Consider the following 22,470-nt stretch of genomic DNA (forward strand, 5'->3'; position numbering starts at 1 on the left):
CACTGCCACCTGCCTGTCAGTATCAGTACTACAGCCCAGGCACCAAGCTGAGCCCTGCGGGGCTCCAAAGCCCCCTGCTCATTTCGCCTCACAGCACAGGTTCGCAGGGTAAACTTGGAGCGCCAGGGAGGGTGGGCAGAGTCCCCTGAGGACGCAGATCTCTCTGCATGCCCAGGTCCACACCCTGGGGAGACGAGGTGCTGGGCTGACCACCAGTTCACAGGTTGGGCAGGGGATGGGAATTTCTGCATCCAGTGGGTCTTGGTTCTCTCCTCCACTGCTCCCCACACCCCGCCCCGCCCCAATCCTGCATGCACGTCCATGGCAAAGAATCGCAGCCTCTCTGGAGCTCCGGCTCTGCTCCTAAAGGAACACAGCTCGTGTCTGAGACACGTTCTACCAAGACCGCAAGACGCCAGTTGGCAGCTGCCTCAAGACCCAAGCTGGGAGGGAGGGTTGTTCTCTCTTCTGCCGCGTATCCAAAGCAGTGACGGCAAAGGGTCTGTTTGTTCCCTAACATAGTGTGGGCAGGAATAATTTTTAAAGTATTTAACAGTTAAGAGCTGATGATGGCCTTCTTGGATACCGTCACCATGGCTGTGAATATCTGACACCCTCCTCGTGGGTGTGAAAATTCAATACTCTCACCAAGGGTGGGACTGTTCAAGGTCTGCACGGTGACATCCTTACCGTGGGCGTAAATATTCGCCTGCAGAGGGGAGAGACTGGTGAGTCAGGGGATGTGCCCTTGTCCCCCGCAGGGTTACACGCCCACCGTCCCCCTGCCCCCCGCCCCCCGGCCCAGTCGCCTGTCCTCCTGGCTGCCGGGGCCAAGATAGAGAAGGAGCCTCTGTAACTCGAGTATAATTCGCTTTTTAATGAGAAGAACGTGTGTAAATGACAGGACGCCACCGCCGTGCGCAGATGGCGGTCACAGAATCCCCTTCAAACTCATTCTGCCCAAGGAAGGGAGGGAGGGAGGACGCAGGGGGGCTCGAGAGCTGGCAGCCCCTGCCCCACCTCGGTCCTGCGGACTATGGGGTCACCGACTGTTGGCCTGCGCACACCTCTTAAACGGTAAGCAGAGATCGAAAGCACAGCAGCAATAATACTGGGTAAGTCCTTCCTTGCTTAAAACATCTGAATTAATTCATTGAAGGTATCAAAAATATACCCTGTAAACCAATATATCATTTACACCTGCCTTTCCTTCCCACCGCTGCGGCAACGATGTATGAAAAAAACAGTCCAGTTCCTCGGAGCAGCCGCTCACCCCAGGCCGCACCCAGCCCTGTCGCCCGCCCATCTGGCCTGACTTGGTTTCCAGCGATCTCGTCGGCTGGGGCAGCCCGTGGGGACCGGGACAAGGGCGCTGGGGCCTGGACAGGGCCTGTGTCCGTCTGTCCAGAGTGCTAAGCGGGATGGGGACGGAGGGCGGGTGCGGGGGCTGCTAGCTCAGTTTAGACTTTGGTTCCAAATGCGTTAGGTGGGGAGGCAGTGGCGTGGGAGGTGCGTGGTCGTCCTGCTTTGGGTCCCTGGCCGCCCCGGCTGTGCGCGTGTGGCCGCCACACGCCTGCCGTGCCCCCTCCCCGGCCCCTCCCCTCCCGAGCACCAGGTAAACATCCCCTGAGTAAGGTCACTGCACAGGGCCAGCCGGGGCGGGAGTCGTAGTTAAGGCTTTAGACAGGCAAGGATGCCGGCTCTGGACGGACGGACGGACAGACGGGCGCACAGGCAGACTCAGGGGCTCCTTCCTCGGTGGGGGGAGTCGGCAGCCGGCCGCTCGCCAGCCCACCCCGTTCTGAGCCTCACTCGCTGTCGGAGAGCGTCTCGTACTGCGAGCAGAGCAGCGGCTTGGGCTCCTCGTCCCAGGCGTGATGGGGGCCGGCCAGGGGCCCGCTGCCCGCGGGGAGGCCAGGCGGGGGCGGGGAGGCCATGACCCCCGCCTGCAGCCGCATGATCAGGGGGTTGTAGGGAAACGGTGTGGACCCTGCGGAGAGAGCGGGAGAGAAGCCCCGGGAGCCCCGGTGAGCCTGGCGGCCCCCAGGGGCCCACCCACCTGCCACCCCGGGAGCTGGGGCCTCGGCCTCCTGCCTCCCCACCCCTTCTATCTCCTGGAAGCTTTCTCACACTGCCCGCCTGGCCTCACTTCCAGCACTCCCGCGCCATTCATGCCCGGCAGCCTGTCGCCTGGCCGCCTCGCTGTTCCTGCCCTCGCCCCCCTGCGTCTGTCCTGCAGCCAAGAGCTCTCTTGAACCTGCGGGAGATCACGCACCTCCCCCAGGGACCTCCTCGCACTCACAGAGAAGTCGGGGGCTCCCCTGAGACCCCCCCAAGCCTGTGGGACCGGCCCTTGCCCACAAGCCTCTCTCTTCACTTCCTGAATCCTTCACCCTCTCTCTAAATCGTGCCCTTTCCCTCCACCTGGCCCCTTACGAGAAGCATCCTGACCATCTGCGAGCCCCAGTCCAGCTGGCCAGGGCCCTGGGCGATTGTCTCAGAACAGGCCTGACCACGCGCTCCGCACACAGTAGGTGCCCGGGCAGCCGGCCGGGCCCACCTGCCCGCCCCCGGTGCCCACCTGCGGACGAGGGCCGGTCCTCCCACACGCGATTGGTGAGTGGGGTCCGGCGGTTGCAGTCTCCCTCCGAATGCACTGAGGAGACGGAGGGTGGCCGGTCCCCAGACGCCAGGCCTGGGGCCGGGGACTTGGCTTTTCGGCTGCTGGGTCTGCCAGAGACTTTGGCCTTCCCGCCACCACCTGCAGGGGGACACATGGGAAGGGGCCGCGTTGGACTGAGGACAGCGCTCGCACTGTAGGGGTTGGGGGGTGGGTGAGGCCCTGGACCCCTGCTTCCCGGGCCCCCCAGGGAGGGAGAACAGCAGCCCAGCCCCCTGGGAAGCCAAGGAGGTCGACCAGATGGCCAGACCCAGCCATGAGCCTGGATTTGGAGGGGGTTTCTACTAGGGGAGTGGGTAGAACTACTTGCAAAGCCCCCTCAGGCTGCCCTGAGGCCCCCTACCCACCAGGGGCTAATACCTCAAGCACAGAGCCTCAGGCCTCTGGCTTGACCCTGACCATTGCCCCAGGACTGTGCCGGGGCTGGGCAGGCTGCAGGCCCTCTGCAGAGAAGCCAGGGCCCCTGAGGCCAGGCCTGGGCCCTCATTAAGTCCAGAAACTTCCTGGGGCCACAGTGTCCAGGTCAGAAAAATGGCTCAAGAATGGCTTGAGCCTGGCCCTTGCTCTGACATGCAGAGTGTTGATTAGGGACCCAGGGCAGAGGGCGAGCCAGCCCGTCTGGTTTCCCTGATTCATCTGAGTTTGGATCTGGCACACAGACACTGGTCTCCTCCCCATCAGACCCGAGGGCCAGCCGTGAACATGCTTGGTGGCCGCAGCAGACACTGGGCCCACTGGCCTGGCTGCCGTGAGCCCAAGGGTCCCTCCTGACCCACCCAGAGAAGGTGGGTCCTCACTCCAGCCTGATCTCCCCAAGGAGACACGAGATGGGCCAGGACGCGGGCATCCCGGGACGGATGTCCAGCAGGGGAGGAAGGCAGGGCAGGGCTCGGGCAGCGGTGTGAGTGTTTTTAGAAAAGCGGCAGCTCCTTCGGGCCCAGTGGGCGAGGGCGGACCGGGGCCACGCAGACACCTGGGGGTGTCCGCCCAGCTTGGGGTTAGCCAACTCCAGGACCACGTCAAACACGCACAAAAATAAGAGTCACAAGCTCCAAAGCTGGAGGGGGGTTGGTCAGAGGAACGCGGAGGGAGGCGGGAGGATTAATGACACCGGGGTGGGGACAGACGGGGTGGAGGAGGCCTGCAGACCTGGCGAGGTGAGCGCGTGTTCCCTCCGTCCGTCAGCAGCGGTTACGGGCATAGCAGCGGGCAGGCTGGCACTGGCATTCAGAGGGTTAAAAGCATTGGCGCTGAGCGGGTGCTCCTCCCACTGATCATATTTACCCATGAGCGCCTTTCTAATAATGGCCTCCAGCCCCATGTTGGTGCTGGCATGCTCCTGCACCGCCTGGCTTCTGCAGGTCATGAGGCCTGGGAGAGAGACACACACACAAAGGGGGCCGGAGGGGCCAGAGGGACAAGGGGGAGAGACGGAGAGAGAAGCAGAGAGGGAGAGAGGGAGGAGAAGAAAGAATACACAGTGAGCACATTTTGGCAAAGCAACGATTCTTGATTTCCCTATCTTCCCCCCTGGTTTCCGCTGCAGGGTGATGGGGGCGGGAGGGCTCCCTCTGACTCGGGCCCTGGAAGCTCTCAGGAATTCCCGGTGGGGGAAGAGGTGGGCTTGGGGTGGTTAGATGACCACCCCCCAAGCCTCATTCCTACTCTGCCCTCTGGGAAATCAGAAGCCCCTTCTGGATCCCTAACCCCAGCTGGGGCTGCTTCTTTTTTAAAAACTCGAGTGGTCTTAAAAAGGAGCGGGGAGCGGGATCAGGGGGTCCCCTTATTTGGGGAAAGGGCTGCTGGGAAACTAAGTCAAGCCAGAGCTCAGTGCTGGGCGTTGGGGGGTCCACCCTGGTTCCCGGGGGCTGCTGGGAGGAATGGAGGACCAAGGTGACCAGACGGTCCTCCGGCCGCCCCTGCCTGCGAGGCCTGGGACCCTCAAGCCCCCCGTCTGCCCCCGCAGCTGGGCCTAACTCTCCTCCCACCCCCTCTCCCCGCCCGGGAGCCACAAGGAGAAAGAGGTGCAGAGACGGACGGTGGAGAGGGGGGATCGCAGCCATGCAGTTACGGTGCGTGCGGGGGTCAGGGCGGAGCTGGAGACAATCACATGGCCGCCCCCGGCCCGGCCACCCGGCACCAAGCGGTCCGATCGACAGCTGTCCCTCACGAATCCTTCCAGACACCCACTTCAAAGTCACGCCAGTTATGCCTCTTTTTCTGTTTACCAGGTTTTCTGTCCCTCTCTTGTTTGCCTGTGAACCATTCTGGGGACGTTTGCAAACCCTGGGGAATGTGCCTCTTTTGGGCATTTTTGTTAAACCAGACTTTGCTTCCAAAAACCTCCGACGAAGCTCTCTGCCTGCCACTGGGCAAAATTTTCATGGATTTTAAAACTTCCACTCTGAGTCAATTGTATGATTACCAAGTGGCCGAACAACAGGTCTTGCTGACCCCTAACTCGTCTGTAAAGGGGACTGATGGTTACTGGGAGGCTCGGAGCAACACGGCAGCATCTAAAATCACATTTCTAAAGCAACTATTTGCGGTCTACGTTTTCATTTTCTTTCCTTCCTTTTGGTTGCAAACTCATGCACAGCCACAGGACCCCTTGACAGTTTTTTAGCTGTGTCTTGGCCACGCTTCATCAGCACTTAAAAAAAGTCATGTCCGTCAAGAAAAAGCAAAATTTCCAGCAGGGGTGAGTGGGGCGGGGAGTGGGGGAGAAGCATTTATGATCCTACAAACTAAGACACTGGGAAGTGGAAAAAAAAGATGCGAGGGACACAGGTCATGATGGCTCCTTGGTAGGTCAGCATCCTACGATCACAGACGTTACTGAACCTGCCACCCAAGGTCACGGGTCCATGGTCTGTCAGTGCCAGGCAGGAAGCTGACCGACTCCAGTCCTAAAGCAGGAGCTAATTAAGCAGCAGAGACCGGGGTCTGGGGAAATTTTGTGTGTGTGGCCTAAACTGCTTTGAAAAAAAAGTTGAATCTAATTTATATGCAAGTTCCTTGTACCGCATGAACTTCTACACACACGTGCACCTGTGTCGGTGTACGAGCATCTCTGAAAACATGAAAACATTCATTTCTGTCCATCTTGTTGTTTTGACCTAATTGTCTCCTCCCCATTGCCTGAGGCTCAGCCAAGCCCCCAGCGTCTAGTCTCTGGGTGGGCAGACATTCCCCAGTTGGGACCCCCATTTAGAGGCCCCGTGGCCCCCCGATGAAATCCAGCGGCTGCCTTTTGCTCAGCACATTCCCAGAGCTGTGGCGGCCCTCAGGGAAGGTCAGCGCATCCCCCCAAAGACGCCTCGTTCCTCCCCGCACCGGGCAGGCCTCCGGCGGAGGGTCAGCCCTGTCTGCTCTGCCTCAGCCGCTTCACACCAGACACCAGGTGCTTCCCCAAAGCCCCGTCCCAGTCCTTCTACAGAGGCAGCAGAAATGCACAGTGTAACCCCACGGGCTCCAAAACACCATAGAAGGCTTAAGTTTCAGCGTAAAAACGTGTGTGAGGGCTTCCCTGGTGGCGCAGTGGTTGAGAATCCGCCTGCCAATGCAGGGGACACAGGTTCGAGTCCTAGTCCGGGAAGTTCCCACATGCCGCGGAGCAACTAAGCCCGTGCGCCACAACTACTGAGCCTCCGCTCTAGAGCCCGCGAGCCACAACTACTGAGCCCGCGTGCTGCAACTACTGAAGCCCACGCGCCTAGAGCCCGTGCTCCGCAACAAGAGAAGCCACCACAATGAGAAGCCCGCGCACCGCAACAAAAAGTAGCCCCCGCTCGCCGCAACTAGAGAAAGCCCGTGCACAGCAACGAAGACCCAACACAGTCAAAAATAAATAAATAAAATAAATTTATATATATAAAAAAATGTGTGTGAATTTTACACTCATCTCTGGAATACATCTGCACTGCTTCCCCAGCTCCCTGGATGGAATTTTCAAGTAAAACTGATGCTCTACCTATAAAAAAGTGCCCACGTGGACCACGTGCACACAGGCCCACTCCGCATCCACACACTCGCATCTCCAGCTGAGATCCCAACAGACAGGTTCCGGGTGTTGTGTGTGATGCTAATACTGTACTACAGGCACCAGGAGGCCTTGAAATTGAACTCCAAATAGACACTCCTTGCCAGGCCCCGCCGGCCTTTTGTGTGTGTCTGCATCCCCACTGCAGGGTTTGTCCCCTCCTCTGCATCCCCACTGCAGAGAAGGGGACACACTTGAACTATGAAAGGCCACCTGTCACCATGGCTACGGCTGATGTGAGGCCCAGTGACCTCTGAGGCCTCACTCCCAAGTCTCCTTCCAGGTCCAGACACCCAGCTTGACCTCCCTGGGCGCACAGTGACGGGGGACGGGGAGGGAGGGGACGGGCTGGCGGCCGAGCAGCCCGGGGTCAACGGTTACCTGCTCCGGTGATGGCGGGCATGTTGAAGATCTCCGTCCCGGGCTGGCCAATATCTGGAGGGGGACGACGATATGGGTGAGGCCTACAGGTCCTGGAAAGCACCTGCCCCCCTATGTCCCCTGTCTGGTCTAGGCAAGGTGCACCACCTGGGAGCTTGCGCAATGCAGACAGATTTAGCAGGGCTGGGGCAGGGCCTGAGAGTCTGCATTTCGAGCCAGCTCGCTGAGGCTGCTGACCTACTGGCCCAGGCACAACACTTGGCAAGGTTCCGGACTTACCAGCCTGGGCCGGTGACTGTCTGCAAGGCTGCGACTCCAGCCCCAGGAAGAGAAAAGCCTCTGCAAGGTCCCCAAGCTCCCCCGCTAACGAGCTTTTTGAGGCCGGGGATGTGACGACCCCTCCTTCATTGGTTCACCCACTCATGTGTTCCCTTGAGCATCTGCTATGTGCCGGGCACTGTGCTGAGAGGGTGGAGCTAAGCTAGGATTTACGTCTGGTAACCACGTAAATGGGGAAAACAAATCACAGATGCGAGGCGCATCGTGCATGGGGTACACACGGGGTCCTTGTAAGGGCGGGACCCCAAGCTCTGGCGCCCAGTACGAACAGACCCGTGCGTGCCAATATTCCCTGAGTGCCCCCTGTGTGCCGGGCATCATGCTGTGACAACCCAGCAAATGCCTACGGGAAAAAGAGGGACAACACGGGCTCCTTGAACGTGAGGTGACGGGCCAGTGGGAGAGGTGGTCGGCGGGTCCACCCGGCTGTGCTGACCCCCAGCCCCCGGCAGCCCCGCTCCCGAGGAGGGTGGGCCCCTTACTGTATTCTGGCTCGTTCCGGTTGTGGGTGTTCAGCTTCTTGTTGATCTCCTGTTTCTTAGATTTGACCATGGCCGAGTTGCTCTCGGTCAGCTTGCTGAAGAAGGCCGGCGGCTGGCTGGTGTTGCCTGGGGATTTGGAGCCCATCCTGCTGCGAGGATCAGACCCCCCAGGTCAGTTCACTTGGTGCTGAGCTTGCACACCCTTGATGATGGGGGCTCACCACCTGAGCTGCCTTAGAAATTCAGAATGAAGCTTCTCCCACCTCGTGCTTGCTTCCCCCACTTCTTGGGGCCCATGTCTTCCGAAATCCCCTCTGTCATCCACCTATCCTTGGGCTCAGGGTGTCTCTGCAGAGCCCCAGCTGCCCTGGTGGGCCACGCCTGTCTACCTACAATAGCCGGACTCCCAGAAAAGAGCCTCGGGAACCAAAGTGGGCTCAGACCACATCTTCCCCTGAGGTCAGGGGGCCTTTCTCTCCACCTGCATCCCCCGCTCCCCGGAGCCCCAATTTGGTCCAGCACACTTAGCTCTTTATTTCTCAGATCCTCAAGTGCCGGCAACAGGGGCCGGGCCTGAGCTAAGAGACCCCAGCCCAAGGCTCAGGAAGCTGCCGTGGAGGTCCGCCAAGTTTTGACCTTGTTTAGCAGGTCTGAGGCCCCCGGGCTGCACCCCAAGCCCTTGCCAAGCCCCCAGCTGCACAGCGGTGGATCGAAGCCACAGGGGGGCAAGGGCCCGAGTCCTGAGCATCCCCGGAAGGGGAGGGGCTGCCGTGAAGGTACCTGGGCTCCGCCTGCTCCCCGTCCCGGTACAGCAGCGGGTACATGGTGCTCCGGGGATGCCCGGGCTCTGCCATGCCCTCCGGCGGGGACACAGGTTCTATACCATCCTCACTGCTGCCCAAGGCTGACGTCTTGCTTGGCTCTGGAGACCTGGGCGGAGAGAGGGTCCCTGCGGTGGTCAGAGCTCAGAGCTCTCCCTCTTGAAGAGGGCGCATCCCTTCCTCCACTCCCCACTAAGCCCTGCCTCATTCTAAACCAGGGGCTAGCACGCTTTTCCTGTAAAGAGTCAGACAGCAAACATTTCAGGCGTTGTGGGCCACTTGTAGTCTCTGCTGTATATTCTCCTTCTTTAAAAAATAACCCTTTAAAAACGTAAAATCATCTTTAGCTCACGGACCATGCAAGAACAGGCCGTGGGCTGAATCTGGCCCACGGGTGGCACTTTGTTGAACCCCTGCTGCACCCCGATGCCAGGGACCCCACTGTTCCCCCAAAGACATGCTGCTGTCTTCCCAACTCTGTGCACCACCCGGAATGGCTCCTTCATCCTAGAGCGGGGTTCCCTCCCCGTTCCTCTCCTCTCTGACCAGGGAGCCCCCCAGGGGTAACCAGGCGTGCAAGTGTGTATGTGTCCGTTAGGAGGCAGCTCTCAAATCACACGGCTCTGCTTCAAATCCCAGCTCCGCCACTGACTAGCTGCGTCCCTATAGGCAAGTGAATTCACTGCTCTGTGCCTCAGTTTCTTCGTCTGTGAAATGGGATAACGCTGCCTACACTTCCTAAGGTTGTGGTGAGGATTCTAGTTAACATGTGTGAAGTATTCAGCTTGGTGCCTGGAACCCCCCCGAGTGTGGCATATGTAACACCTATTGTCCAGTTGCGCCGTGACCTTGAGCAAACTCCCCGGTCTCCCTGAACCTCGGTTTCTCATATGTGCAATGGCTCCAGGCGGGCCTTGCACTTTACTGGGCTCAAGCTTCCCGCAGCACACACCTAACAGAGCCCTCTCGGTGGTGACCAGCAAGGGTCACCCTGTCTCCCACCGCCGCTCACCTCTTGCCCCCTTCACTGTGGGGTGAGCCACGGGCCGGGGCGCCATGGTCCGGGGCTGGGAGGTAGAGGTCGCTGGGCGGGCGGCGAAGGTCCAGGACGGGGCAGCTGGCTCCGGGGAAGGAGTAAAGGGGGGCAGGGAGGGGCGCGCTGAGCTGCTGCGGGTGGTGCCGCGTGTAGTCCTGCGTGATGACCTCCTGCAGGCCAAGGGTCAGGGGACAGGAGCAGGGTCAGGCGCCAGCCATCTGCCAGAACCTTCCAGGCGGGGTGAGGGCTGGACTGAGCTTTGGGGGCAGAACCCGGGGGCTTCGGGCCTGCCCACACAGCCTCAATGCCCCCAAGTGCATGGGGTGGGAGCATTGGCCCAAGTCTCAAAGTGGGCCCCCAGGTGGGTCGGGTTCCCCTGACCAGCGTGTGTAAGATGTGGATCGCGGCTGGGCTCGTGCACCTGAGGCTCCGTCAGCTGGATGAGGGGGCGGATATAGCACCTGAGTTTGAGACTCTGGGACCCCTGGCACGGCTTGCCCTCACCAACCCCCAGATCCCTGGCTCACCTCACCAGGACTCAGTTTACCCATCAGACGGTGTGCGGACCCTCCCCCCACCACTTCCTCGGGGCCGGGTCCCACCCCAGGTACAAAGGCAACGAGGAGGGGGCAGAGGAGGGGTAGTTACACTGATGTGCTGTGCCAGCGTGACCACCCGCTGGTGACCTTTGACCCCTGGGGTGGTCTGGAGCAGCGGGCTGGACGAGGGCTGGCTCTCAGGCAGCGGCCGCAGGTGTGGGAGGTGTGCAGCCTCGCCGCTGAGCTTCCCCGGGCCTGTGGGCAGAGCAGAGCAGGTCAGGGCGTGGCTGAGGTGGGCGAGGCATGCGCCTGGCGGGGCTCCTGCCCTCAAACCCCGGCTCTGCCCTCTGAGCTGTGGCGCGAGGCCGATTCCGCCACCTCTGAGCGCCTCAGTTTCCCCATCTGCGCGATGGGGTGACAACCGTCCCTGTCTCACATGCGGGGGGGCGGGAGGGGGCTCGGAGGCAGGGCGGGACCCTACCTGGCTGCTTGTGCCGCAGGTCCCCTTCCAGGTGGCTCTTGTCGAGTTCCTCCAGGTGCTTGGGGAGCCCCTTGTCATGGGTCAGGCTGGGCGAGCTCACGGGGCTGACGGGCTCCACCCCATCAGGGCTGTAGCCGCCGCCGTGGTAACCTGAAGCCGGGTGAGGCCGCGAGTCAGGCCAGTGCCAGGGCCCGGCTGCCCCTCGCAGCCTACCCTCCCACGCTGGCGGGGTCCCCCAGGCCGGGGGTGGGAGCTGGGGCGGAGGGAGAGAGGGAGAGAGCCAGAGCGGGGTCTGCTGGCCGGCCAGGGGTGGGGGCGGACTGAGAAAAGAGGGACGGGGGCTGCAGGGAGAGAGGGCTGTAGAGAGAGCTGGACGCAGAAGCAGCGCAGAGAACACGACGCACAGGCAGGCAGGCGGGGGATGGGGGGGGACGGGGAGAGATCCAAGGAGAGGGAGAGCTGGACAGCAGCACAGGTGGGAAAAGGGACGGAGACAGCGCCCGGTGGTGCTGGTGGGCCAGGGGTGGGGAGAGTGAGATGGGGCGGATGAGTCTCTGCGAAGGGAGTGTAGGGGCAGCGGATGGGCGGTGAGGGAGTGAGGCCGGTGAGGGCTGGGGCGGGAGCGACACTCAGGTCCCAGTGTCCCCGCCGGGCCACAGCCCCGCTCCAGCACGGAGGACGCCCCTTGTCCCCGGGGCTGCTGGCTGGCGGGTCGGCAAGGGGAGCGTGGGGCAGAGTACCCCCAAGACTCCCTCACGACCTGGGCAGGACGCAGGGGGCAGGTTCCCAGCTCCTCCTGGAAAGTGGCAGCGCTCCCCCCTCCCCGTCTTCTCTCCACCGTATGCCGGGGGCTGGGGGGCGGGGAGCGTCCTCCAGACCACACACGGCAGCAGGCGGAGGTATCGGCCTGCGCCCCTCTGCAGCCCCGCTCCCCAGACAAAGGCGCAAAGGGGAGATGGGAGGCGCGGCTAAAGTCAAAATCACAGATCCATTCATTAAAGGAAAAAAAGCGAAAATCCAAAACAACACAAAAAAATCATGATAAAACGATGTGCGAAGGATGAGGCTGCCGCCCGCTCGGAGGGCGTGTGCGCGGCTGGAGGAACCATCAGAGCGTGCAACCGACGAAGACGACTTTCAAAACAAAATACCAAAACCAACGAAAAATGGGGGAAAAATAAAAAGCAGAGATCTGAAAATATCTTTAGGCCACAAGACGGAGCGGGTGGGCGGCGGGGCCAGAAGTCTTACCATCGCGAGGGGAGTCGTTGGCCAGCGAACCTCCTTCTCGCGGCCCTTTATCGTGAGCAATTTGACGCATGATTATCGCGTCTATGAAGGTGGCCGCTGTCAGGGTGGTCTTACCCAGAGAACGGAGTTCCAATTCCTGGATGGAAAAGGGTTTACTTTGAGTCTTTTCCCGGTGCAGGTCCGAGGCCGAGGCGGGTGGCGCTGGCTGGTCCGGGCTGGCGTGGTGGGGCGTGAGGCCCTTCGCCGGGGCGCGGGCGATGGCTGCGTGGCCGGAGCCAGGCGGCGCCAGGGGCCGGGGCTCGGAGCCCTTGCCGGGGGAGGACGCGGGCTCCAGCCCCGCGCGGGCTGGGGGCTTGGCGAGGAAGGTGTGGCCGGCGTCCGCTCGGGGCCGCTCGGGCCGGGTGACCCGCGGGGCCTCCTTAGGCAGCAAGACAGGCTCCAGGAGGGTGGGGTAGACCCCATCGAGGGTGCCACCCAGTGGGCAGTGGGTGGCGGGTGGGAATGTGGCGGCCGGGCGGACAGGCGAGGAGGTGGAGGTGGACCTGGCGGAGGAGAGAGGGCGGGTCAGCGGCTGCGGGAGCCACAGCTGGGGCCTGTGAGGCCGAGGCAGGGTCACTCCCTCACTTTGACACCCTGCGGAGTCACCCCTGCCCGGAAGAGCTCCCACGCTCCCTACTGCTCTCAGAATAAACGCTGCTGACCGTGACCTGCGAGCCCCCGTGCCACGTGGCCTCACCTACCCCATCCACCCGTCGTCCATCCAGCCCATCAGCTTGTCAGCCCAAAACTTTTTACTGAGCACCTACTATGTGTCAGGCGCTGTTCTAGACACTGGGGTACGGCAGTGCACAAAACAGACAAAAGCGCCATACATTCTAGGTGAGAAGACAGACTACGCGCGTGTTAATGTGATAACGTGATAAATTAAACCCTTATCAGCGCGGCAACTGCTCGAAGGTGAACGAGTCTGGGTTACGTTCTGCTAAGAGAACGGCAAGGGAGCTTTTAGGCAGGGCTCACGGGGGACTCTCTGAGGGGCTGGCACATGCGCTGGGGAGGAAATGAGTGAGTCATGTGGAGAGTCAGAACACTAAGGGCAAAGGCCCGGAGGGCGGGCTAGGGCGGGGGGTTAGAGGACAGGGTAGTGGGGCCCAGCTCTCCCACCTCGGCCATCAGGGGCCACACAGGGCTCCCTGTCGTCCCCTCTGCCTGGAGCGCTCTTCCTCACCCTAGCGGCTTATGGGTCTAGCCCATAAGCCCTAAGAGGGCACTGTGTGCGTCAACCATTACCGTGTCCCCCATACCCAGCACAGGGCAGACCCACCGCAGGCCCACCAGGAAGAAGGAATGAACAGATGCACTCTCTCTGACCTTCACAGGGTCAATGTAATTATCCCTGCTCTGCAGATGAGGAAACAGGCTTGGACATGAGCTGGCCCGACCCCATCTCTTGTGGCCTCTCTGTGAAGCCAGGCGTTTCCATGAGGAAGCCTTGTGCTAATCCTCTCTCCCCAGGGGTCTTACTCAGCTGCCATTGGGAAAGGGCCTGATGTTCCTGCTGCAGCTTTGCACCGGTGGTCACTGGTGAGAGCTCTTGCCTGGGTACCCCACTCTAAGAGTCAGGTGCCCCTGCTCTGCGTACGTGCTGGGGACCTGACTCAGAAGGGACAAGCCTCTGCTCTTGGGAAATGATGTCATTTTTCATAATTGGAATGGTGGTGGGGAAGGTATGATTTAGAGCAGCCAAATGGAAGGACACTTGCATGAATGGATACTTCATTTTGGAAGAAGCAGCCGCCTCCAAACTGTCCCTGGGCAGGGAGGGGTATTGGGGAAGCTCCCTCCCCCATCAGGCAGCTCTGCCCACAGTCCCTGGGTGGGGGGTGGGAGGTGGGTCTTGGGCCTGTTGTGATAGGAAGTGGATTCCGGGGGGTGGGGTGGGGGGGGTGGACACATATCGGACCTCTGCAGCTTCTCCCATCTTCACGGAACCTCTGGGCTTTGTCCGGGCAAGAGAGACACTATCTCCTCCCTGTAGGGCCCTGCTGAATCCTGGGAGGACCAGGAGAGACTCTCCTCACAGGCTCACTCTGTCTCTCCCTCTCCACTCCGCAGACTCCACTCCTGAACTCGACAACCTACCCAACTACTCACCCGTCCACCCACCCAACTCATCATCCATCTACCCAATGAACCACCTACTCATCCATCTACCCACCCAAGCCCCCCAGCCATCTACCCAACTCATCACCTGTCCACCTACCCATCTATCCACCCACCTCCCTACCCCAACCCAACTACCCATCCATCCACCTACTCAACCCATCATCTGTGTACTCACCCATCTACCCATCCATCCACCTACCTGCTCACCCATCTAACCCAACCTCCATCCAATTACCCACCCATCTATTCATCCACCTCCATCCATCCACCTATTCACCTAGCTCTCTAACACAACCATCCATCCATCCACCCACCCACCCACCCGCTGTCATCTATCCATCTACCCCCCCACCTGCCCATTCATCTAGCTCCGCCACCCATCTGTCCACCACTGACCCACCTATGCATCTACCTGCTCACCTGTCATCCATCCACTTACCCACCCAAAATCTATTATCCACCCAGCCATCCATTCATCTATCCACCCACCCATCCAACTAACCCAATCACCCATCTATTTACCTTCTCACCCACCTAGCCATCCATCCACCTACCTGCCCACCCATCGCTCACTCTCCCGTATGCCTCCCAACCCCTCGGTGCACTTGCGCGCGCCCCCAGCCTGTATCCAGCGACCAGCCACCCGCCCGCCTGTCCCCTCCCCTGCGCCAACCTGGCCCACCTCAGGACCGTGGGCGTGCTGGGCTCCACGGAGGTGACGATGTTCTTCATGCCCGTGTTGTGCAGCACGCTGGGCCTCTGCTGGATGGCGTCCTGGGTCCGGGGTGAGATGGGCGAGTGCTGGTGGGAGTGGGAGTGGGAGGCGGGGCGGCTGCCGCCGCTCCCACCCCCGCCGCCGCCGCCGCCGCCGCCGCTCTGCTCCGTACCTGGTGGAAACAAGCCGTGGGGTCAGAGGGACGGGCCACGCGCAGCCGCAGGGACCCCTGGGGTGCGCGCTGGCAGCTCCAACGTCCTACCGGGTCTCCAGATGGGCGCGTGCTCCACCGTGGTGGCGGACGCGAGGATGGACTTCTCCCGATCGCGCTCTCGTTCCCGCTCCCTCTCGGACGAGGCCGAGGCCGTGGGCTTTGTCAAGTGAGTGGGGCCTCCTGGAAACCCAAAGGCCTGCGGCTCAGCCCCAGGGACAGGAAGGGCCCTGGACTTGTCTTCCGGGGTGGAACAGAGAGGGCAAGGCATCTGCCCGAGGACGCCCAGAACGGGGGTGGGGGCGTCACCTGGGGAGAGCGGGGAGCTGCTGAGCCGGCTGCTGAAGTGCTGCGGTGCCGTGGGGAGGTAGGCTAGGCGGTCCATGGCGGTGGCCGGAGTGCCTGGTGTCGGGGGCACCAGCACAGGCAGGTGTGGCACTTGGGACAGGTCGATGATGCCTGGGAGAGAGGAGGTGGGGCCGGGCTGCAGCGGTCGGGGGAGGAGAGGGGCCAGGCTGCCTGCTGGCGGGACCACCCCAGCCGGTGGAGCGCCGCACGTCCTCTGAGAAGCAGCACGGCCGGACGCTCCCTCCTGGGTCCCCGCACCGGGCACGCAGGACCCTTCTCTGAATGCCGGGTACTCACAGCACCCCGTCCCTTCGCCCCCAAACCCTGAAGTGGATGTGGCTTGCAGCTGGCACCCCTGCATACCTTGCTATGCCCATTTTGCTCTTTTTGTGTGCTCTTGGTGTGCCCTCTTTACCTTTGACCCTATGCAGTCCGTTCCTGGTATTCAGTCCCCACTGTATGAAATACCTAGTGTGACCGATTTTACCAACTGGACCGTAACTAGTGCTTGGTTGTTCCGGAAGAACATTCCAGAAGTGTTTCCACAAGGCGACTGTAATATGCATATGCAAAGCAACCACGGGCTGGTTTCGAGTCAAGGGAATCTGAAGTTCAAACAGCTTCACATTTCCATCTTTTTTTTTTTTTTTTTTAAACTCCAAGGACCGCACATACCAAGAGGACACAAGCACATGCACAGCCCGTGTGTATGCATCCAGGACACACACCACACACAACCTTGCACCACCCGCCAGGTCTGTGTGTGCTCTCAGCGCAGTGATACCACCCGAGCATCTAAGGCAACTGCTCTAGCCGCCTCGGCAAGGACAGACGTGCACGCGTGGGCACGCACGTGTCCTGTGCTCTCAGGACCCCGGGCAGACCGGGAATAAGGCCAATTCTGGGTGGCGGGTTCTGCCCACCCGCGTGCCTGGCAGCGCTCTGCCCCACCCACCTCGCGGGCCGGCGGCGTAGTTGAGCGCCAGCGAGGACTCGCGGGGCGACAGACCCCTCAGCATGTCAGCTCGCTGGGCCATGGCGGTGGCCGCGTTGTGGTGCATCTGCTGCGAGGTGATGTAGTCGTTGATGATTGTCTGGCGGTTCTCCAGTGCCGCCGTGTCGGGGTAGCCGCGGATGAGGTAAGGCGGGTACAGGTGTGGGTAGGTGGGGTTGGGGGCCAGGTGCCGGGGCAGGTAATAGGCAGCGGCTGCCGGGAGAAGGGGAGCAAGGTCAGGCCGGCCCACACCTCGGCTGGGAATACCATCCACCCGCCGCCTGTCTCAGTGCCCTCACAGCTTCTCCCAAACACCCCCCAGAAAACAGAACTGAGAGCCTAGAAGGAGAAAAACCCTCACCGCCCCAACACACATGCGGGTGCCTCTGATTGATAATGTTCTTTGGACGGAAATTCCCCCAAACACAGGGCATCCAAAATGGGGATCACTAAAATACCTAAGGGCTGCATCTTTCTAAACGGATTTTCAGATCATGTCCGTCTGGGGAACGCTCACCCTTGAGTCCTCTTTTGATACATTTGCAATTTGAAAGGCACTGATAAGTTCCGCAGGAAAAGAAAACCACTGAAAAACGTTTAACCCAGCACGTCCCTCAGACCCCTAAGAGAAATTCTGTTTTTCACCTAAACTGTTGACATGATTACACTGTTGGGTCTCCCCCCCACCATGCCTCGTTTCCCCACCTAGTAGCGCCTAGTTGATGCCTGAGGAGCCCTTGGGCTGACACTGACGCCGCGGGGTTCTATGGGTCCGGGACAATCACCTGCATCCAGAGGGATCCCACGGGGGATGGAGGTGGGGTCGAAGGCCAGCGGGATGTGGCCGCGGTACAGGTCCACGCCACTCACGCCCCGGAGCAGGTGCTCGTAGGGCGACATGGGGTGGGGGTGATGTTCAGGCACGGTGCTGTGTGGGGACTTGGCGATCTCACGGGGCGTGGACGTCAGCTTTCGGTCCTGGGATGCCTTGCTGGACGAGAGGCTGCCTGTGGGGACGGGCCAAGTGGGGATGGCATCAGACCTCTGTGCCAGAGGTGTCCCAGCCCCCAACACGGGGGCTGCCGAGGCTAGTGCTTATGGGAAGCCATTTGAGGCTACGGTCTCTGGGATCCCAGGGACCAGGCCTCGTCATCCATCCATTTGCGTCTAGTTCATTTTTCCTTTTATCTATTCATTCACTCACTTGCTTCTGTTTTTTAGTTCTTTTACAAAGTTCATTCTTTCTTTCTTCCCTTCGTTCCCTTTCTTGTGCATTCCTTCAATCAGCCAAAAATATTTAAGTGTCTACAACATGCCGAGCACTTTCTAAGAGCTAGGGCGCTGAACAAAACAGAAAAATCCTGGCCCCCGTGGGGCTGACATTCAATGCAGGAGACAGATGATCAACTAGTCATCGAAAAAGAATTTCAGAGTAATAAATTCTCTGAAGAAAATTTTTAAATGTGACAGAATGTGACCAGAATAGTGAAGGGGGGGAGGGTGGTCATAAGCGACCTCCCTGAGGATGTGACATTTGAACAGAGTCCTGAAGGGCACATAAGAAACCAGTTAGGTAAAGATCTGAAAGGCGGGTGGCGGGCTGGGGGGGGACGCGGATTTCAGGCAAGGGAACAGCACGTGCAAAGGTCTTGAGCAAAGAATGAGCTGAGTGTGGTCAAGGAAGAGAGATAAAGCGGCAGATAAAGGAATTTGGCAGTAAGATGGAAAGGTGGGTGGGGCGGGATCCTGCAGGCTCCCAAGGCCATGGTGGAAAAGGGTGATTTTTTTTCCTAAGTGCAGTGAGAAGTCACTAGAAAGATTTAAGCAGAACAGTGGCGTAATCTGATGTAAGTATTTCAAAAAAGTATTCAGGCTGCCGTTTGGGGAGCAGATTATTAGCAGGACAAGAGAGAAATCAGGGGAGCCAGGTGGTCTGGACGTGGCCGGGAGATGGAGAGAATTCTGAGGATGGTCTGGAGGTAGAACCCACTGGTCTGGCAGGTGGAATGCATGTGGTGGCCCCGAGGTTGCTCCTGAGCTAAGGAGTGGACGGTAAGGCAGTTTCAGAGACCGGAGCCCACCGAGGCCCCGCCCCACCCCGTGGCCCCGCCCCACCCCGTGGCCCCGCCCCACGCACCCTCCTGCAGGCGCGGGGTTGGCTCCCGTGTGGTCACCGGTGATCCGCGGGGTAGGTGGCTGGCGAAGGGCGCCGCGTGGTCCTCGTAGGTCAGGGGGCTCTGCCGTGGCTTGCCCAGCTCAGGCACGATGACCGGGGCCCCCCGGGTGATGGAGCCCCCCGAGCTGCTGACAGCGCCCGGCCGGCTCTTCAGACTCTCCTCGTAGCAGGCGCGCTCCAGCGCCCGGGTGTCGGCCATCACGTCCAACGGGTGCACCGCCGGGAACGTCCGGCCGGGGCTGCCGATGATGGAGCGCACGTCGTGCTTTTTGGAGCCGGTGGAGGACGTGCTGGTGTCATACTTGAGCGGGGTGCCCTGAGGGGCGAGGGGGGGGATGAGCAGTAGCTACACAACCTCTCTGAGCCTCAGTTTCTCAGCTATGAAATGGGAGCGACATCTCATGCCTCCAGGGGCGGGGGAGGAAGGGCTTTGCTAAGCCTAAGATGAGTGCACACCTGTCCCTGCCCTGCCCACCCCTGTCCTGGACCCTGGCCCCCGGAGCCACCTGGGGGGCTGCAGAAGGGGGCACAAAGTTCAGAGGTCAGCCCTTCCTGGAGCAAGTGGGGGAGGAACCTCTGTTGGCCCTTGGGGTTCGCTGGAAAGAGACTTAACACCCCCATTAGGGCAAATACCTTCTTCCCGTCAGTCTGGGACCCTCTGTAGCCCACCCAATGTCAAGCCAGAAAAGCCAGCCGCAAAATCCAGTTCCACCACCCTGAGGCTCAAGTCTCGGAGGTCAGGGCTGAGGTTTATGCTTGCTCTATGGCCAGAGCCACGGGGGTGGGGGTAGGGTGAGGTGCAACATGCTGGTGGGAGAAGTGGATGCCAAGAGGCAAAGACGTTGCAGATTTAGGGACATCTGGATTTGAGATGCACAACTGCCATTTACTTGCTGTGTGACCCTGGACAAGTTGTTTAACCTCTCTGAACCTGTTTGCTCACCACTAAAATGCGGACAGTAAGAGAACTACCTCAGAGTGCTGCTGTGAGGGTTAGATAAGTCATGATGTCTTATGGTCATGGATCAAGGGTTCGATCCATGACCGGTGTTCATTATTACATCTAGCTCTGGGGTTTGGCAAGCTTCTTGACCTCTCTGGGCCTCAGTTTCTCCACCTGGAGAATGGGGATAATAGGTATGACAGGTATGACTCTCCTGGGCTGTAAATACAATTGAACGAGGTCATGGATATAGTATAATGGCCCTGGTATGGAATCCGGAATGTACGTGATGACGGCTCAGTGATGAGCAGCTGTGTGATCTTGGGCACGGCACTCAGCAAGTCTGGGCCTCAGTTTCCCCATTTGTAGGGGCCAGAGCGGAGCCCATCAGCACCCGCCGCCCCGATCTTGGCCCAGCCGCCCAGCCGTGCGCCCGTACCTGCGTGATGGAGCCCTCCTTGAGCGGCCGCGGGGCCAGGGGCAGTTCAGGCGTGCGCCGCAGCTCCTCCCGTGGAATCTCATGGATGGAGCGGCCGGCCTCCTTCACTGTCGCCACCAGGCCCTCGTGGGCCGGCTTCAGCTTCAGGGGGCCCAGGGCCTCCAAGGGCCGGGCCTTGTAGGCCTCGGCCAGGTCCCGTGGGGGTGGGGGGGGCGGGGGCGGCGTGCCCTCACGCTTCAGGAGCTTGGCCTCCCGACGCTGGTAGTCCTCCTGGGCCTCCACGTAGGATCGTGGGATCCCTGCCAGGGAGGACGGGGCGCTGACCCTTGCACCTGCACCCCACATCGCCCATCCTAACCTGGGGCCTCCATGCTGGCAGATTCTGGAGCCAGACTACCTGGGTTCAAGTCCTCACTTGCTGTGTGACCTTGAGCATATGACCTGACCTCTCTGAGCCTCAATTTCTTCATATACGGAATGGGAGTAGTAACTGATCACCAAGTCATGAACATTCAGTGAGATAATATAGATAAAATGCATAAAATGGGGCTCACAATAGCTGGCTTGCTACTGACCAGCCAGGAGAACTTGGGCAGGGTATCTGACCTCCTTCATCCTCCCACCAGTTGTATCTTCCTCTTGGAGTCTGTTCCGTAAGATAATATATAGAGAGCATTTGCGGTAGCACCAAGCGCAGAGTACAGTAGATGCTCAATAAATGACATCTACAAAGTTGAGGGTGATGGGTAGTATTTTGCTTTCTCTTTTTGTTTTCAAATACATAAGGAATGTCTTGCTCTGCCTTTCAACCTGCACACATACCTGTCATGTACACATGTGTTACGTGCCTTTCCACACACCTGGGCACCCATGGCACTCTGGTATGCCTTCCCTCCCCCGCCCACGCTGACTGTAAACCCGAGGGCTTGTAGCTGCCGCGAGGGCGTGGTGGCCAGGCATGCGGGGCCACCTGGGGAGCAGAGGGCAGGGTACCTTGCGTGATGGAGCCTCGGATGTGGTGCTGCTCCTTGAGGTGGTGGGGGCTGTGTCGCTCGGGCGGGATGGCGCGGCCCATGAGACCTGGCGGGGGGAGGGCAAGAGCATCATCGCGTGGCTCCCCGGGCCGGCCTTGGCAGTGATGAGCCAGGGTCTACAGCGCCCCCTCCCAGCAGCGGGCCCCTCCAGCCACTTGGTGTCGGTCCCCATGATGATAGTGGTGGCGGCATAGGACCACTTCCCGGCCCTGTGCTACCTCCAGATGGAGCTTCAGAAAAACCCAGCCTCAGTTTTCCTATCTGTCAAGTAGGGCCAACCATCCCATCTCCTCCCTCCAGGGGGAGCTGAGAGAGAGAAATTCTCTCCCTTTCCTGCCATCACCCAGCAAGTAGGGAAGCCCCCGGGGCAGGTCCTAGGCCCTCCCCTGGCCCTTCTGTGCCCCCTGGAGTAGGGAGCTGGGCAGGGCACACACCTTCGATGCTGGCTGAGGAGATGGCCCTGCTGACACGGCCCTCCATCATGTCATAGGTGCGCTTGGGGGCGGCCGTCTCATGGGGAGGTCCTGAGCTGCTCCTGCCATCCTCCTTGGAGCACTGGGACACGGACATGCCACCTGGAAACCAGACCAATCTCACGATGAGGGGCAGCCCCAGGGCAACTGTGTGCACTGGGCCCAGGACCAGCAAACCGGCCGGGCCCAATGGGCAGGAGTCAACAGCCTGCGGTCAAGCCCAGGGCCTGTTCTGCTGGCAGGTAGGTGTGTGCCTTTGACCACACGCGGGTATGTGAGTCTGTGCACAAACACGTCCACTCGTGGGAGCCGACACGTGACGTGAACATGTGTAACCATGTGCACGTGAGCAAAGATGCACCAGCCGAGTGTGAACATGCAGGGTTACCACAACCATTTGTGTGTCACTGTGGGTCTCTGTGTGCGTGCACATGTGTGAGAGTGTGTGTGTGTGCGCACCTGGCCACTGAGAACAAGGTGAGGCCACATGCAAGAAACTATGTGCACCTGTGTCCACGTGGGGAGAGTGTGTGTTTGCGGGGCGGGGGGGAGGGAGGGGACGAGGAGTGTCCACACCCGAGGCGGCCTCGCCAAGCCAGGCTGAGCCCAAAGGGCGAGCACCTCAGGCTGGGCACGCGGGCCCCCGACAGGCCGAGGGTCTGAGCAGCCAGGAGGCGAGCCCTGAGGAGGCCAAGGCTTGGTCTCGCCCATCAGGCTGGGGGCTCCTCGAGTGGAGGCCTCTCCTTCCAAGGGTGGCTGAGTCCGGGGGTATCAGAAGCAAGTTCCCGAGAGCCCCGTGCCTGCCCCTTGGGATAAAGGGCGCGCTCGCTCTCCCAGGATTTCCAATCATGACCCCACGGGATCCTCAGGGCATGAGCTACTCCAGGGGCTGCAAACTGGTGGCCAGCGGATAGACCAC

At 60.4% G+C, this 22,470-nt stretch overlaps 1 protein-coding gene across 27 annotated transcripts in view; it reads right to left on the reverse strand.

Annotated features, from left to right (window-relative positions):
• Positions 1–857: 857 nt before the first annotated feature.
• NCOR2 (nuclear receptor corepressor 2) overlaps positions 858–22,470 on the reverse strand; it is a 222,354-nt gene continuing 200,741 nt past the window's right edge. For 13 of the 27 annotated variants that reach the window (XM_082418134.1, XM_082418153.1, XM_082418152.1 and 10 more), the window contains 19 exons: positions 21,513–21,653; positions 21,038–21,124; positions 20,045–20,343; positions 18,624–18,978; positions 17,272–17,493; positions 16,448–16,699; positions 15,454–15,603; positions 15,196–15,327; positions 14,901–15,105; positions 12,053–12,594; positions 10,802–10,951; positions 10,430–10,575; positions 9,758–9,951; positions 8,705–8,854; positions 7,925–8,073; positions 7,104–7,157; positions 3,830–4,051; positions 2,582–2,761; positions 858–1,990 (listed from right to left, as the gene is read on the reverse strand). In XM_082418134.1, coding sequence (XP_082274260.1) covers positions 1,809–1,990; positions 2,582–2,761; positions 3,830–4,051; positions 7,104–7,157; positions 7,925–8,073; positions 8,705–8,854; positions 9,758–9,951; positions 10,430–10,575; positions 10,802–10,951; positions 12,053–12,594; positions 14,901–15,105; positions 15,196–15,327; positions 15,454–15,603; positions 16,448–16,699; positions 17,272–17,493; positions 18,624–18,978; positions 20,045–20,343; positions 21,038–21,124; positions 21,513–21,653 — 3,812 coding nt within the window. In that variant the 3' untranslated portion in view covers positions 858–1,808. The remainder of the gene's footprint in view (positions 1,991–2,581; positions 2,762–3,829; positions 4,052–7,103; positions 7,158–7,924; positions 8,074–8,704; positions 8,855–9,757; positions 9,952–10,429; positions 10,576–10,801; positions 10,952–12,052; positions 12,595–14,900; positions 15,106–15,195; positions 15,328–15,453; positions 15,604–16,447; positions 16,700–17,271; positions 17,494–18,623; positions 18,979–20,044; positions 20,344–21,037; positions 21,125–21,512; positions 21,654–22,470) is intronic. The other 14 variants (XM_082418146.1, XM_082418145.1, XM_082418144.1 and 11 more) reach the window with 7 other exon arrangements.

This window comes from Balaenoptera physalus (assembly GCF_965194825.1).
Source record: "Balaenoptera physalus genome assembly, chromosome: 12".
Lineage (NCBI taxonomy): Eukaryota > Metazoa > Chordata > Mammalia > Artiodactyla > Balaenopteridae > Balaenoptera > Balaenoptera physalus.